The 18,673-nt window shown below is 42.6% G+C and overlaps 1 protein-coding gene across 2 annotated transcripts in view; it reads left to right on the forward strand.

Annotated features, from left to right (window-relative positions):
* The first annotated feature begins 4,059 nt into the window (after window positions 1-4,059).
* Window positions 4,060-18,673, forward strand: part of mpp1 (membrane palmitoylated protein 1) — a 74,262-nt gene continuing 59,648 nt past the window's right edge. For both annotated transcript variants that reach the window (XM_043704587.1, XM_043704588.1), the window contains exon 1: window positions 4,060-4,316. In XM_043704587.1, the coding sequence (XP_043560522.1) occupies window positions 4,188-4,316 (129 nt within the window). In that variant the 5' untranslated portion in view covers window positions 4,060-4,187. The remainder of the gene's footprint in view (window positions 4,317-18,673) is intronic.

Consider the following 18,673-nt stretch of genomic DNA (forward strand, 5'->3'; position numbering starts at 1 on the left):
AGGCAATGAAGGACACCAGTTCAACTTAGAACATAGAACATAGAACAATACAGCACAGAACAGGACCTTTGGCCCACGATGTTGTGCCAAACATTTGTCCTAGCTTAAGCACCCATCCATGTACCTATCCAATTGCCGCTTAAAGGTCACCAAAGATTCTGACTCTACCACTCCCACAGGCAGCGCATTCCATGCCCCCACCACTCTCTGGGTAAAGAACCCACCCCTGACATCTCCCCTATACCTTCCACCCTTCACCTTAAATTTATGTCCCCTTGTAACACTCTGTTGTACCCGGAGAAAAAGTTTCTGACTGTCTACTCTATCTACAGGGATTCCATATTCACAACTATCTATTCCTCTGATCATCTTATAAACCTCTATCAAGTCAACCCTCATCCTTCGCCGTTCCAACGAGAAAAGGCCTAGCACTCTCAACCTATCCTCGTACGACCTATTCTCCATTCCAGGCAACATCCTGGTAAATCTTCTCTGCACCCTCTGGGACAATACATCCATCCTGGGACAAGCTAAACAAAGACACACATTGGAATTCCTAGAGGACTGGCATTCAAACCGGAACTCGACCAACAAACACATTGATTTAGACCCCATTTGCCAACCTCTCAGAAAAAGAACTGGAAGTCATATCACCCACCACAACAGACCAAGACACATAAATAGCAAGCGAGACAGAACACCAGCACTTCACTGGAGGTTTACTGATGATGTTATCGAGCATGGTGACGAAACATCTGAGAATAAACCTTCCAGCTCAGCAAGCAAACTTACAACCAGTTCTGGTAATTTATTTAAAAGCTAAAAAAAGTGTTCAGATATCACAACTTACAAAGTTATATGTTACCTTAGATGCAGCAAGAGATCAATTTTCCAGTTTACTTACCAACACACAACCTCTCTTAAGATGGTTACCATATACCATGAATACTAAATCTCATCATAAGTAAACTGGTATTTGAAATTATTGCAAGGAATAAATCCAAATAAAACTCTATGTCCAGATACTTTAGTGGATTTCAACATTATCTGCCAGTTTATGGACTCCAATATTGGCCAAGTGATTTCAAGAATAAATCAACACCAGCTACTTGTCAGACAATGAAGACAAGCTAACACTGATGTCATATTCAAAAAAAGGGAATGTAAAATCTGGCAGAAAACTGTATTGTAGACCAATATCTGCAAATGCTCGAACATATATAACATTCTCATATCATGAAGCATCTTGAATCTCACAATATCCTGGTAGATAGTCACCAGCTGAAGCATAAAGACTGTTCATGACCTAGTTTTCAAGTCCTAAATTACTCACATGAAATATTATTTCACAAAAATCTTTGACAAAGTTTCTCATGAAAAGCTCCTATTTAAACTTCACTACTGTGGAATCATGGAACATTATTAAATTGCATTTAGCATTTTTTTTCCAACAGGAGACAAGGAGTGGTGTGTGATTGGGAATTATCCTCTCCTGGAGATAGCCTCTTCAAAGTCCCCTAGATAACTGTGTCAGGATGTTTACTCTTCTTTACACCCATAAATAGCTTTCTCAACAAGATATAAAAAATAAGGTATGTCTGTTTGCAGGTGACTGCATGGTTTGCAGATCAGTGAAAACTCAAGATCGAATTAATTTATGGCGAGATAATTTTCTGGAATTACAAGAATGACAAGGAAATGTGAGATACAATGCTGGATCATGTGCATTACCGACAAAATGTCGGTGTGGGCGGCACGGTGGCACAGTGATTAGCACTGCTGCCTCACAGCGCCAGAGACCCGGGTTCAATTCCCGCCTCAGGCGACTGACTGTGTGGAGTTTGCACGTTCTCCCCATGTCTGCGTGGGTTTCCTCCGGGTGCTCCGGTTTCCTCCCACAGTCCAAAGATGTGCAGGTCAGGTGAATTGGCCATGCTAAATTGCCCGTAGTGTTAGGTAAGGGGTAAATGTAGGGGTATGGGTGGGTTACGCTTCGGCGGGTCGGTGTGGACTTGTTGGGCCGAAGGGCCTGTTTCCACACTGTAAAGTAATCTAATCTAATGTAAAGTAATCTAAAAAAAAATGATCCACCAGCAGACAGATAGATTCACAAACTTCATTTCACTAACAGTCTTCAGCAGGGATTCCATATTCACAACATTCAAAAGCAGACAGAGTTCTGGGGAGGATTTCTTGGTATTGGAAAAAAAATCTCAGCATCATAGTTTACCATACATTTGCTCATCCTTTCATGGAGTACGCAGTATGGACATGGGATCCTTATATAATATCCTTTGCAAGATTTATAAACAAGATTCGAGTGGTCCACAGACATGCAGTATGGGAGAAATGCCAATGTCACATCCTTAAAGATTTGGAATGGGAAAGTGGGGGGTGGGGGGGAAGTGTGTGGTGGAATAGCCTGATCATGTTTAAATGGTGGGAAAAAACAGGAATAATTACCTGGTGCCCTCCAATAAGGCAATCATCCAAACTGCAAAGATTCTGAGCATTTATTTCCAGCACGGTGTATCAACAATCTCTCTTCCCATGACAATCCCATAAAGGGACTAGCTGTCAATTACAGGAATCGGTCATGGCTCCATACTTAAAATCATCATGGCACACCTTTAGATCATTTACACGTACAGTATGGGTTTTCATTTCTGGTTTAGCAAGTGTTATCCAAGGAAATGTTAGGGGGACATGGATATTGTTGCGCTGACACAACTAAAACAGAAACAATGCATGGGTTGTCTCTCTAGCTTTGCATAGGCCCACTACATCAGTTGACACTCATTCACATTGTACTATATAGCCGCTTGCTTTAAATGGCAGTGCGTGGACCCCTTCTCTGTGAAACTCTGGCAACCTAGAGCCTGGAGAGTGTGTTTTGTGTATGGGTGACGAGGAAGCTGATTGAAAGCAGTGATTTGAACTTTATTTCTGTGTACTGGGGAAGCCCCTCTACTCTGACTGGATCGATCAGCCATGAACACACCCTGAAATAGCCCATTAACATTGTCCTGGGATTCTAGCTAAAAGGTTAAGATTCTGACTTTCATGGTGATATGAATCTGCTGTCTGAGGAAAATTGTCTAAGGCAGGAATCTAACAGAGTGCACAGCTTTAGTTTGAATTCACATTCCTTCATCCAGCTGACTGGAGGAAAGCAAAGCTTCCCCTGATCTGTACTCAGCACATGACCTCTTATCCTGGCTATTGATGCTATCATTGGCCTTGTTTACAACTGTCAGGAGTGAAATTCAGTGTGAGGGACAACAAAATCAGTGGTAGCACATTGCCCGTCCAATATTGGAATTTACGTTCCAATCACTTTATTGTCATAGTCATAGTTTATTGTCGTTAAACATTACTGCTATCCTCTATCAGGGCACTGTCCTTTCTCTCGGGGCACGGCTGCAGTCGTTAACTGGGCTATTATTGCCATACTCTCTGGGTCTGTCTCTTTGCTCACTCTGGACATTGTTGGAGATACTGTGAACTTTCAATTTTGTAAAAGCAATCGCTGTCCTCATTGGGGAGAATCATCAGCATTCATTTCTGGGATTGTCACTTGAGATGCTCACCATCCATTCGGTCACCTTCTTATTTCCTCACTATTTAGTAAGACCCTAGTGCCAGTGTTTGTACTCCTTATGAAAGTCCATTATTGTTGTTCCCTGTTCTGGTTCAAGCTGCATCTTGCTTTATTTTAAAAAAAAGTGACGTGATATTTCAAAGATGTCAGCTGTACTTTAAAGAATTTGGCTGATTCCACCATCTGACGCTGTCCGAAATAAGTTCTTGCAGGGGTGTATCACAATTTCCCTCAAATCAATTCCGTACCTGCCCTTGTTTTGAGAGAATGTTCCCCTGTTCGGGAGATTGGTGCAGTCCAGGCGCGCTGTGACTCTGTGACTGAGAGAGGAAACTGGAAAACCGCTCACTTATAACTGCATCAGGCGTGACTGAGGATTTGTTGTACCTATCACATTCCTTGCAATCTGTCATCTGAGCTGTACTTTAGACTCTTGTGTATCCAGGAAGGGATATATCTCCCAGCTCCGCACAGCCAGCTCTCTTTCTTGCTTGCAGTCTGTCAGAGTAGCAGGCTGCATTGCTGCTGCAGCCTTCCAGGGGGACTCTTTTGAAAACACTGCAGGAGAACTGACAGCTACTTCACCATGACTCTGAAGTCCAACAAGAGCGAGCCCCTTGGCCCTTTCGCTGCCTTCGAGAGTATCAATAGTTGCCGGACCCCGCTGTCTGATCTGTACTTGGAGCAGCTACTGCAGAGCAAAGGCAAGGCTGAGGTGAGTAGTCTTCGCGTTCAGGCCATTTCCCAACAGCTCCCTGTGCTACAAACTGTATTCCTTTATTGTTTCCAGACACCCAGAATCAACCCTTTTCCTGTCCTCATCTCCAGCCCGAGCCGCTGCTTGTGTTTGTGATGGTGGAAACAGAGCGTGTGTATCCAGCCAAGTGCTGCTGTGTGTTGCTCGCCTTTCCCAACCGGTTGGGTAATTCCCTGTTCAGCTGCTCCATTGGTCAGGGTTAAGATTAGCCTGCATCATTAAATTACTGTGCAAGCGTGCTGTTGTGGGCTGCTCAGTGGGAAGCTGTTAGGGTCTCGGTTGAGACCTGTAGGTAGGTGATTTATCAGAACTGGCGTTCTTTCTGGTTGACAAACAGTAAATCTCTACCAACAGGAACCGGCAAATACAGTGGCCATCTCACTTTATTGTAGAGTACAGAATATGTACATTCACTTCCCTAAGAATGGTGTCAACGCGTAGACTGAGAAATAATCAAGGCTTGCACCCCTCATCTTGAGCTGCCTGGCTAAGTCAGAACTGATTTGGCTGGACGCCTGTCCCGGACAGAAGTAACATTGTAATATTGCTTATAATTCAAAGGTCAGAAAGTTCTTGATCTTGGCTGAGTGGTCGCGCAGCCTCCTTTGTATCAAACAATGTGGTCTCTGTGTCCGATACTATAGGCAAGTAAAAAAGATTTACATGATAATTTATCTAGTGCTTTTCACTAATCAGAAATCTCAAAGAGCTTCTCGGTTGTTGAATGCTTTGAATGTGGTCACTGTTTTATTTGGAGGAATAGCACATAATCTAGGGGCTTGAATCTTTAGTACAATACCGGGTTATCTTTTTTTCGGATGATTCGTGCTAATGACAGCCTCCACTCTCCCCAGTGGTTGTAAACAACCCCATGGCATTACGCAAGGAGAATTCTCCCAGTGTTCCAGTCAAAATTTGTGTCTGAACCAACATCACTGAAAAACGGATTATTTAATGTTCTGCTGTGCACGAATTAGCAGCAACACTTTCACACATCACAATTGTAATTACATTTACAAAACCTTTCATTGGCAGTGAGGCACTTTGGGATATCCAAAGGTTATGAAGGATGCTTTACAAATGGAGGATCTTGGAATGCTTCAAACTGAAGTTATCATGGCCACAGAAGTAACAAAGAATATACATAAGTGGTGAATTTATGCAAATATAAGCCTGGTTGAAATGGAATACTGTCATCAAAATGATGGCAGAAACAACTGAGCAGGGTATAAAAATAATAGAGGAGCTGGTGAGTAAGAATAGTTTTGGGATTATGTACATCATGGAGTTGCACTGAGGAACTTGCAGCAAACTCTATTTGAGGACTACTCATCCTCTGATTGTGGTCTATCCCAGGATGTTTGCAAATTAAGGCCAATTTGCTAGGAAACATTAAGATTTATGGAAATTTAGGGTTCAGAATCTTAATCTTAAAGAATTGAGGATATACATCTGAATTATAAATGAACAGTGCGGTCTGCAGTGTAAAAGTAAGAAAATATCAGGAATGATGTGCATAATTTTCATGAAGAAGGATCTCTATGAGGGATATTCAGAATCCAATGATTTAATAGTTCAATGTGATCCTGGATAAATGCTGACCAGGAGGGGCTCAGGTTTGATCCTTGAAAGTACTTATTAAGTTGTCAAAGCCACAGTTGGCCTTGTATCATTGGACTAAGTTTTGGGGAGGGCAGGTTTGAAAATCAATTAGAATTCTTGCTTTGGGTCGGCTAAATGGCTGAAAAGTCTGCTGTGTGGATGCCAGGTGAGAGAAAGGGTGATTGGAATGTGATGATATCCAAGGAAAATGGCCCACTGACACCCAGTTGACCCCACAAGAACATTTAGATGTGAAAAATAAGGGTTGGGTAAACAAAAAGCAACAGACATCAAAATGGGTCTCATTGTAAAAATAATGTGATCACTCCTTATTGGTGTTAGTGGCCAGATTTGTTTAGTGTCTCTATCATGTATTGTAGTAGATCAAAGCATTACGATATTATGTAATAGTGCAGCTAAATTGTACAAGATGCTGTATTTTTCGTACTTTAATTTTAAATGGAAGAAACATCAGCAGTGTTCCAATACAGTTATGTGTTTCTCCTCATCCGAGTTCCCTCTGACTGGTTGATATTTAAAGCTGAAGATCTATCCACAATTGTTCTCCTGTGTAGTTGGAAAGTGCCAGGAATGAATTGAAGTTGCTATTTCTTTAAATTTGTTTTGCCCTAGACACACACATAAATCTGATATAACTCGTACAAAAGAATTAGGATGAGAAATTGGGAACATTGGGAACCATATTAGGGTACTGCAATTGACCTTCATGTTTCAAATTGTGATGCTGCTCATCATAAAATCATAGAAATGTTGTGGTGCAGAAGGAGGCCATTCAGCTCTTTGTGTTTGCACCAGCTCTCTCAGTATGCATTATGACTTAGTGCCATTTCCTCCCTTTTCCCGATACATTTTCACATTTTTTCTGTTTAAATAATCATTTAATGCCCTCCTAAATATCTCAATTGAATCTGTCTCCATCGTGTTTCCTGGTACTGCAGTCCAGTCTGAAAACACTCACTCAAAATACTTTTCACACACTTTTTCATAATACTTCACTAGTGGGAGTAATCTATCACAATCTAATTTATTAAATTTTTCCTGATTTTGAAAACTCCTATATGGAGATTTACAAGGATGTCGCCAGGGTTGGAGGATTTGAGGTATAGGGTTAGCCTAAATAGGTTGGGGCTGTTGTCCCTGGAGCGTCAGAGGCTGAGGAGTGACCTTATAAAAGTTTATAAAATCATGAGGGACATGGATTAGGTAAATAGACATGGTCTTTTCTCTGGGGTGTGGGATTCCAGAACTGGAGGGCATAGGTTTTACGGTGAGAGGGAAAAAATTTAAATGTGACCTAAGGAGCAACTCTTTCACTCAGAGGGTGGTGCATGTATGGAATGAGCTGCCAGAGGAAGTGATGAAGGCTGGTACATTTACAATATTTAAAAGGCATCTGTATGGGTATATGAATAGGAAGAGTTTAGAGCAATATGGGCCAAGTACTGGCAAATGAAACTAGATTAGGTTAGGATATCTGGTCAGCATGGATGAGTTGGACGAAAGGGTCTACTTCCGTACTGTACATCTCTATAATTGTGGGCGGCACGGTGGCACAGTGGTTAGCACTGCTGCCTCGCAGCGCCAGAGACCCGGGTTCAGCATGGATGAGTTGGACGAAAGGGTCTACTTCCGTACTGTACATCTCTATAATTCTGTAACTACACTGTCTCCAAGGACGACAGTCCCAACTGCTCCAATCTATTCACATAACAGAAGTTTCTCATTCCTGGAAACTTTTGTTGTAAACCTCTTCTGCACTTTGACCTCTTATGCTCACATAATACTCCAGCTGAGGTTTAACCAGAGTTTTGTATGGAGATCAGCATAATTTCCTAACTCTTGTATCCACACTCTCAGTAATAAAGTCCAGGATACTATATACTTTACAAACTTCCCTATCTACCTGCCCTGTCACCTTCAAAGATCCATGGACATATGCACCCAGAGCCCTCTGTTCTGCACTTCCTTAAGACTTGTACTCTTATTTTGTATTGTTTGTCCACTTTGTTCCTACCAAAATGCATCACGTCACACTTTATTACATTAAACATCATCTACCATCTATCTGCCCACTTCACCAACTTTTCTATGTTCTTCTGCAACTCTCTATTCTACTCCTCACAGTTTACAATACTTCCACTGTTCACATCACCTGCAAATTTGGAATTTTCCATAAGCATATCAAGATCTCGATAATTAATAAAAGTACAGTCATCAAAGTCTTGCCAGACCATTAGGCCCCCTTTCATTAGACAGAGAAGGAAAGATAACAGGTGATGATTTACCCAGAGGGTCACCACCTCTCAGGTGAGAGGAGAAGTTGAGAAAGAAAGTCCTTCATGATAACCTTAGCCAGTATAGGAATTGAACCTATGCTGTTGGTATCACTCTTGATTCTACAAGCGTTTGCTTCATGTGGTTGTTTAAAATTGGAACATCTACAGGGAGTTGTGTGTCAGATGCTAAAGGGTATTTTGCTGACTGCAAGGCTTCTAGGCAAACTAGATGCTCCATGACATTGCAGTATTAAGTAGCCATTCCTCTTGGACTACAGCACGACTTAGAGAATGAACAGAGGTATAAAGTGCAAGATAACTGGAAGAGGACAGAACATGGAGGGCCATATCTATCAAATCATTAGGAGAACAATTTGCCTTCCTGAATCACAGCCACTAAGATCAAATACATTGTTTTCACTTCAGGAAGAGAAATCTCATTAAAATCTACACCAAGGACTCCAACCTCAGCGTAGGTCAAGGACTGTTTTACCAATGACTGTGAAGGAGACCACAATTAACTTTTATATGCCTAGCTCCATTCAGGCTGAAGCTGGAAATATTTTGGTTGTGGATTCTCTTGCCAGAGAGAAACAGGCAGAGTCAGCACGCAGCTTTGCTAAGATTGTTAATTCACCCACAGTGCAATGTACCTTTGAATTGCACATTGCTTTGTGGACACCATTGTCAACACTCACACTGTACAAGAACCAATAGGGATTCCACTCTGTCAATGGCTGGTTGGTTTTATGACCATTGGCAGTGAATGATGCAGGTCAATGACTGGGACAGTTCATTCTCATACTGTGCCAATTGCATTTGAGTCACCATGACAAACAAGATGGTGGCAACTGGCAACACAATGTTAAGTTCCTTTCCCGATATTTCACACACAAGATGCAATTTGCACACACCAGCTTCTAAAACCAGTTAAAGTTTATTAAACCCTGTACAGGCTAGGTGACCCCCTTTTACCCTCTTTGCAAGCATGCAAAGCAGAGTCAAAGTGAGGCCCTGAACAAAGAAAACACATCCCCTTTATACAGGTCAGTTGGTCATGTTCACGGATGCTCTGGCCACTTTCCCATAGTCACATGCCACTCAAAACTACCCCCAGCCTTACAGTCACATGTTACCCCAGATACAATGGTAGGATGACGTTATTCTCGGAGATAATGCAAATACTAATGTGGACTCGTTATGCAGATGATTTCCTGACTCAGTTTTCACCAAGACAATGCAAGTACAACATACCTAGCTTCAGGGGATGGCTAGAAAGCATTTCTGAATGGAAGATTGAATGATAATTTAATTTGATAATAGTAGGGGAGTAGTAGCAGATGACTGTCTAATTGGGGTGTGGGTGATTTGCATTCCTGCATGACTGTCATCCCCAACCACTTCCAGTATATTCAGTCATTGCAGTTTAACACTTTAACATTACATCAATGTCCAGAGAGATATTCCAATTTAATGTTTTAACGTTATACTATCACACTGCTGATGTCTCCAGTGTGCTACCTGTGCAGACATGTGCCATGTACATTCAAAGTAAAACTGTGGTCATGCAGCCCATAACCATGTTGGAAATCTGCTTCTGCTGCCTGGACCAAACTGGATAAGCCCTGGGTTACTGAGCAAATGGCTTGTCAAGACCCATGGTGGTCTGTTGCATGCCTTGTCACCAACTATACGCTAGACTGAGAAGCTTGAGGAACCGTGAAAGCCCCTTTCTGGCCAGGTCTTCCCATGGAGAATTCATCTGAATCAACCAATACACATAACTCCAATTCCAGTTCTCCAACAGCCTCATACCTTACCTTCTTTCTGTCACTGACCATCACAGTATTTATTGACAACAATGTAAAACCAAAACCCACCACAAAATAAGCATTCCAAATTAGATTTATAAATAAAACCATGCACGTTGCATCTCGAAGTGAATGATTTAATTTTATGCATTTTCTTGCCTGATAGTCTGATGCAGTACCGCACTGGTGGCTATTAGCAGGACTGGTAGAAAGTTGCTGATTCTCAGTGGGCGAGCCTGTAGAAAGGCTTACAGGATAATCTTGAGTAGCTGTAGACCAAGAAGGCTCAGCTTTAGACAGGGATAGCAAAGTGGCAGTAGTGGGGATTACAAATGCTGTCTGCCTGAGAGGGAAGCAGGTGTGTGCTGGATGGAGCCACTGCCACTTTCCTGGGGCAATTGCCTCAATCAGCAATGTGCTGGAGAACAGACTGCTGGCTCTGCTGTGAGACCCTGCATACCCTATGGGCAGCATAATCTCTGGCCCTAATGACAGCTATTGGAACTTGCACAGCAAAAAGCTGAGCTTCCACTGCAGCAATTGGACATTGGAGGCTGCTGTTTCTGCTGTAATAAAAGCAGAGATACCTGTCATCAGATGCTGCTTTGTAGTTGGATCTACATGTGTGTGAATGTAATGGACCACCACTTCCACAATGGAAAGGATAGATTCCAAATCCCCTCAAAGCTCTGTGTATAGTTAGTGCCAGACACGTTGTGGTCATTGACATTGAGCACAGTATTTCAGGTAAGTTTCCTTATGCATCAAATACTTCACTGTGAATACACATCACACCTCTTCTGTGTGAAGTCAACTGACTGTTATCTTCAGCCTCTCTGTCATCTTCCCATCCACCCGATGCCTGGCTAGGTTACAGTTCTTAGGCATCCGAAATGAGAAAGATGCAAGTTAAAATTGTTGTGCAGGAGAGGAGGAGGAGGGAAGGAAGAAGTGAGCTCTTATATTATCTGCAACTCATAAATCAGAAGAGTCTGTGGAATGAGGGTGAAGTGGAATGGGAGGAATTGGATATGAGGATTCTGTCATCTTTGATAGTTCCAGTCCTGCCACTGGCCACAATTATGAGTAGTCAAGCAAGAGGCTGGAAGAACACAGCAAACCAGGCAGCATCAGGAGGTGGAGAAGTCAACATTTTGGATATAACCCTTCTTCCGGACTGGGGGTGGGTGTGGGCAGAGCTGTAGCTAAAGAGGGGGAAGGTTATGGATGGGGAGAGGGGCGGAGTGGTGAGTGGTGAATACAGGTGATGGGTACAACTTGGTTGGTCGATGGGAAGGATGAATTTGCATGGTAGCTGCAAGGAAGGGTCGGTCAGAGGAATGGAAGGGAGGGGGAGGGGCTGGAAAGGGAATCGGGGAATGGGTGGGAAGGTTATTTGAAATTGGAGAATTCAATGTTGAGTCCTCCGGGCTATAGGCTGTTGAGGAGGAAGATAATGTGTTGTTCCTCTAATTTGTGGTCTGATTCGCTATGGCAATGGAAGAGGCTGAGGATAGTCATGTCAGAGAGGGAGTGGAAAGAGGAATTGAAATGGGCGGTGACTGGCAGGTCAGGCTGGCCCTTATGGGCCCGGCTGAGATGCTCAGCGAAATATGCCCTTAGTTGACATTTGGTCTCCCCAATGTGGAGAAGACCACATCGGGAGCACCGGATGCAGTAAACAAGGTAGGAGGAGAGGCAGGTGAACCTCTGTCTGGAGGTGAGGGAGGTGGTGTATCGGCACGTTTTGCATTTTCTATAGTTGCAGGGGAAGGTATCTGGGGGGGGCTGCTGTTTGGAGGGGTTCCTTGGGAGTGTGGCATGAACTAAAGAGTGATGAAGGGAATGGTCCTTGTGGAAGGCAGAGAGGGATGGGGAGGGGAAGATGTTCTTGGTAGTGGGATCTGGGTGGAGTTGGCGGAAGTGTTTGAGGATGATCCGTTGGATGGGAGATTAGTGGGGTGGCAAGTGAGGACATGGGAGACCCTGTCTTTGTTATGTTTGGAGAGGGTGGGGTTTACAGCAGTGGAACGGGTAATGGAGGTGGTGTGGTGGAGAGCTGTCTGGATGACAGAGGAGGGAAAAGCACATTGTTCAAAATAGGTGGACATCTGGGATGCTTGGGAGTGGAATGTCCCCTCGTCAGACGGAGACGGAGGAATTGGGAAAACAGAATGGAGTTTTTGCAGGATACAGGGCGGAGGAGGTGTAATCCAGGAAGTTATGGGAGTCAGTGGGTTTATATGTGGACTGCCATTTACTGTCGCTGGAGGTGGAAATAGATGATCACAGCAATGGGTGTCCGATATTGGCCTGCATAGTTTGTCCATGGGAGTTACGAGATGTCACCTTCTGGTTACCTCTTGTACCTTCAATTGTGTGCCACTTTGTCCTACATAAGAGGGAGAGATGGTGCCACGCAAACTGTTTGGTTGGTGTAATTGTCACACTTGAGTAGCTGTATGCATGTGCTATTTATGAGGTGAGTGTGAACCTTATAGCAGTGTTAACTGAAGGTGAGGTGAGGGGTATGAATGCCCAGTATGCAACCTGAATAGTAGAAACTGCTGGCGTATGAGTGAGGAATGCACGGTGAATACAGCAGTATGTGAAGCTAGTGAGCAGCATATGGGTTTTGAAGATGCATGCATTAACCTAGACCACTCCTACAAGGTTATTGAGATCCCTTATATCCTGGCATTTTCCCTGAGGGAGAACCCCTGTGTGGACATTCAACCATTTGTCTGGAGGCTATTGGAGGCTAAAGTTAATATTGGGACTAAATTTTGATAGAACCCAAAAAAGGTCTCTATCGCTAGTATGTCAAATGTTTAGACCCATCTCACTTTAGGCTGTGTGTTTAGTTTGAGCTCTCAAACTGCTGTGAACTGTGGTATCAAAATAGTCAGTATGAAGAAGCTAAAGCCTTGTGGATACTGAAAAAAAATTAAGTGTAGTTGTGAAATGCTGATGTATGTGGATTTGGTGCAGGAACTACCATGCAACCCTCCCTTCCTGCATTGGCTCCAACTGCAACATAAACATCACTTTCACACTTGCCACTTTTTTAACTGGCCCCTAGTATTGCAAAAATTGACTTCCTTGTGCTGAAAATGTTTGCCAGCAGGAGGAGGAATGAATTCTGTAGACATTACCAGCAGCAGATAAACATTAGTCTTCTATATACTGAACTAATAGAACATTACAGGTAAATCTCCTTTAAATTTTGGTATGGTGGCTGCTTTCCATTTCTCAATTTCTGCTTGTTATAAGACATTGAGGTTCGAGATTGAGTTCAGACGATATCCCTAATGTGCTCCACAATTTATGGAAATTCAATATCATATTTGGCACCATAAGCTCCTTGATTTAGATTCTGTTTCAGAATCTAAATTTAGATTACTGTAAATTAGCCAGGTAGATCTCATACAAGTGTCAACTGAGAAAGAAATGGGGTATGGTTTGGTACTGGTGGCATTCTTAGCTGTAGTATTTTTCATGCATGTTGTGCATTTGTGTTTCTAGATGGTTCCACGTGACTCAGGTGTCAATGACTTGAGAATAGTCCTGATATCTTCTTAAGAAGCATGGTCTAAGATCCACATCCTGATTTGTAATGTTTTGTTCTGATCTCTTCGTGTTCTCTCCAGATCCGCTTGTTCAATGCAATGAAAACCAGGAATCAGAAAATCAAACACTTTATGCTGTTAGTAATAATTATAAGTAATTATAATTAATCATTACTCAAGTCATAGAATCATAGAATAGTGTAAGACAAAAGTTCATCACTGAACCCATTAAATTTGCATTGGTTCTTTTACAGAACAATCCAGTTAGCCCATTTCTGCATACATGTAATTGTTTCTCCTTTTAAATATTTATCCAATTCCATTTGAAAGGCTATTATTGAACCTGTAGCTTTCTAAGCTGTAATTTCCAAATTATAACTGCTTGCTGCATGACAAAGGTTTGTCCTTATATCATCTCTGATTTAGTTGTGTTTCACTTTTAATCTATGTCCTTCAACCATTGGAAATAGTTCCTCTTAATTTCCTCTGTCTGAACCTTTGATGACTTGAAACACCTTTACCGAGTCTCATTTTAATCTTATCTGCAAGTAACCTCAGTTTCTTCAGTCCATCACAAACTTGTAATGTGATACCCTTATACCCTCACAAAAGACTTCATAACCATGTCAAGATGAAGAGCCCAGGTTTATAAATAGTTGGAGATTTTCCAATGCACTTATTACGTATTACATATTCTATCTTTTGATATCAGCTAACAAGAACAATGGGTCACATTGAATAAAGTTTAGATTGTTGGAAATACCTGAATTTATGCAACCCAGGAAGCTAGGTTCTTTCTCAAAATATATTTTTACATTTTCCTCACCCACGTGCAGATAGCATGACTAATGTTAGGTTGAATTAAATGTGCCACAAACGTCTGAGGTTACGCTGACAGTGCATGCTATGAGTCAATTTAATCATAGAGTTATATTTGATTATATTATTTGTAATTATACCTTCTGCAAATCCATGTAACAGACAAGCAAAAGGAGCAGTAGTTAAGTTTGTTTTCAGGTTATCCCTGCAAAGATTGGGCCTGCTAGAGTTGCAATGTCTTGTGAATTTATCAAGTGAGTCTTTAAATGATACAGTTCAGGGTTAGGTTATTTTCATTGTGATAATGGTAACCTATGTGCTCGAGAAGAGATTGTAGTACATGTTCCAGTGATACTTACTGAATGAATGTGTATGTGGACAGCAGGTAGGGAGAATCAGACATGTTTCTGATGTGAGAGTGTGTTGCTGGAAAAGCACAGCAGGTCAGGCAGCATACGAGGAGCAGGAAAATTGATGTTTCGGCCGGAGCCCTTCATCAAGAATTCCTGATGAAGGGCTCCAGCCCGAAATGTCGATTTTCCAGCTCCTTGGATGTTGCCTGACCTGCTGTGCTTTTCCAGCGACATACTCTCAACTCTGATCTCTAGCATCTGCAGACCTCACTGTCTCCATGTTTCTGATGTAGATAGTGAGAACTGCAGATACTGAGAGTCAGAGTGGGGCTGGAAAAAACAAAAGTCAAATAGCATCAGAGGAGAAAGGAGTTGACATTTCAGGTCAGAACGACCTGATGAGCTTATCTCCAGATGGAGAACAAGAGAGTTTCTAAAACAAATCCTTGGGATGCTTCATTATTTATATCAAGGCAATCCACTAAATGTGCTTTTACTCCTAGTGATTTATTTTTAAGGTTTCAGCAACACTGCCAGTTTACTTTTAAGACCATCTTTACAAGCATCTGGAATAGTGCCCTGTTGGGAGGACTGTTTATAGCTGATTAATCATTCCTTGTGAAAAATCAACCCAAGGAAAGGAAACAAGGGCAACATATTCACAAGAGATACACCTCAAACCATAAAAAAAGAAACACATCCAATTTGATATGTATTCACGCATTGTTAATTTTATTACAGCAGATAGATTCTCATGTAAAGTATCCACCCCTTTATTATCTTTTAAATCAGCATTCTTTTGGTGGAGAGGTAATATCACGAGACCAGAAATCCAGAGGCTCAGGCTAAACTTTGGAGAAATGGGATCAAATCCTGCTATGGAAGCTGATGAAATTTAAATTCATTTAATAAATCTGGAATTGCAAGCTGATCTCAGTAATGATTACCATGAAACTATTATTTTGTCATAAAATTCCATCTGCCTCACTAATCTGCCATCCTTACCTGGTCTGGCTGGCCTGTGACGTCAGATCCACATTAATGTGTTTGATGGGGCGGCACGGTGGCTCAGTGGTTAGCACTGCTGCCTCACAGTGCCAGGGTCCCAGGTTCGATTGCAGCCTCAGATGACTGTCTGTATGGTGTTTGCACATTCTCCCCGTGTCTGCATGGGTTTTCTCCGGGTGCTCCGGTTTCCTCCCATAGTCACAAAGATGTGCAGCTCAGGTGAATTGGCTATGCTAAATTGCCCATAGTGTTAGGCATAGTGTTAGGTGCATTAGTCAGAGGGAAATGGATCTGGGTGGGTTGCTCTTTGGAGGGACGGTGTGGACTGGTTGGGCCGAAGGGCCTGTTTCCACACTGTAGGGAATCTAATGTAATCTAATTTGGTAGATCACGTGGGATTCAGGAACAGCTAGCCAATTGGATACAAAATTGGCCAAACAGAGGGTGATGGTAGAGGGTTGCTATTCAGACTAGAGGAGGATTTGTGCTGGGTCCACTGTTGTTCATCATTTATATAAACAATTTTGATGGGACTATAGGAGGCATAGTTAGTATGTTTGTAGATGACATCAAAATTCATGGTATAGTGGACAGTGAAGAAGCTTATCTGAGAGTACAATAGGATATTGATCAACTGGGCCATTGGGCTGAGGACTGGTAGATATAGTTTAATTTAGATAAATGAAAAGGGTTGCATTTTGGTAAGACGAATCAGAATAGGACTTACACAATCAATGGTAGTGCCTTGGGGAGTCTTGTCGAACAGAGAGACTTCGGGGTGTGGGTACATAGTTCCTTGAAAGTGGTGTCACAGGTAGACAAGGTGGTGAAGAAGACTTATCTTCATCAGTCAGAGCATTGAATATAGGAGTTGGGACGTCATGTTACAGCTGTACAAGACATTGGTAAGGCCAAATTGGGAGTTCTGCGTACAATTCGGTTGCCCTGCCATAGGAAGGATGTTGTTAAACAGGAAAGGGTGCAAAAAAAGATTTACAAGGATGTTAGCACAACTGGAGGGTTTGAGTTAAAGGAGAGGCTTGGATAGGCTGGGACATTTTTCCCTGGCATGTAAGATGCTGAGAGGTGACTTTGTAAAGGTTTATAAAATTGTGAGGGGCATGGATAAGGTGAACAGCCGAGATTCTTCCCCTGGGTAGGGGAGTCTAAACCAAGAGGCCATACGTTTAAAGTGAGAGGGGCAATTTTTTCCATGCAGAGAGTGGTGTTTAAATGGAATGAGCTGCCAGAAGAAATAGTCGAGGTGAATACAATTACAACATTTAAAAGATATTTGGACAGGCATGGTTTAGAGGGATATGGGCCAAATGCAAACAAATGGGATTAGTTCACCTGTTCGATGTGGATGAGTAGGGCTGAAGGGTCTGCTTCCGAACTGTTAAGACTCTATGACTTTTAACTGCTATCTGAAAGCCTAGCCAGCCATTCATTTTGAGGGTAATTAGAGTGGACAAAATATACTGGCTCAGAGAACCCCACAGTGAAATGGAGACAGGAGCTATTAACTGCAAAAAGGTAAGAGCATTTTAAGTGTTCCTCCCACTTCCTCAAGTTAATATTCAGCTTGTGTTTCTCTTCTGATCACTAGCTTTTTCTTCCCTCAACTGCAATTAGCAACTTCCCCCAATGGCTCAGGTAAGTGCATTTTAATGTTTCTCCCACTTCCTCAAGTCAATATTCAGCTTGTGTTTCTATTCTGATCACTGGCTTTTTCTTCCCTCATCCTCAATTAGCAATCTCCGCTAACAGCTCCAGTTTATATCTGCCTCATAATCTCCCAGCTATCCCATGATGGTCTTAGTTGGGGACCCTCTCAAAGGAAGCTTGCCTGTGGTATCTTGCTAGGAGAAAGTGAGGACTGCAGATGCTGGAGATCAGAGTCGACGGTGTGATGCTGGAAAAGCACAGCAGGTCAGGCAGCATCTGAGGAGCAGGAGAATCATCAGGAATTAGGCTTGTGGGCCAGGGGGCTGAGAGATAAATGGGAGGGGTTGGGGCTGGGAGGAAGGTAGCTGAAAGTATGATAGGTAGATGAAGGTGATTGGTCAAGAGGAGAGTTCAGCAGATAAGTGGGAAGGAAGATGGACAAGTAATAGCTTGCTGCCAGTCTTCCAGCTCACCATTGGCTGGCTGTTCATTTGGCCAGAAAGCAGATGAACACATCTGTACCCCGTACCATAAGACCATAAGACCATAAGACATAGGAGTGGAAGTAAGGCCATTCGGCCCATCAAGTCCACTCCGCCATTCAATCATGGCTGATGCGCATTTCAGCTCCACTTCCCAGCGTTCTCCCCGTAGCCCTTAATTCCTCGAGACAACAAGAATCTATCAATCTCGGCCTTGAAGACATTTAGCGTCCCGGCTTCCACTGCACTCCGTGGCAATGAATTCCACAGGCCCACCACTCTCTGGCTGAAGAAATGTCTCCGCATTTCTGTTCTGAAATGACCCCCTCTAATTCTAAGGCTGTGTCCACGGGTCCTAGTCTCCTCGTTTAACTGAAACAATTTCCTAGCATCCACCTTTTCCAAGCCATGTATTATTTTGTACGTCTCTATTAAGTCTCCCCTTAATCTTCTAAACTCCAACGAATACAATCCCACTATCCTCAGCCGTTCCTCATATGTTAGACCTGTCATTCCAGGGATCATCCGTGTAAATCTCCGCTGGACACGTTCCAGTGCCAGTATGTCCTTCCTGAGGTGTGGGGACCAAAACTGGACAAAGTACTCCAAATGGGGCCTAACCAGAGCTTTATAAAGTCTTAGTAGTACATCTCTGCTTTTATATTCCAACCCTCTTGAGATAAGAGACAACACTGCATTCGCTTTC

Source organism: Chiloscyllium plagiosum, chromosome 15 (assembly GCF_004010195.1).
Source record: "Chiloscyllium plagiosum isolate BGI_BamShark_2017 chromosome 15, ASM401019v2, whole genome shotgun sequence".
Lineage (NCBI taxonomy): Eukaryota > Metazoa > Chordata > Chondrichthyes > Orectolobiformes > Hemiscylliidae > Chiloscyllium > Chiloscyllium plagiosum.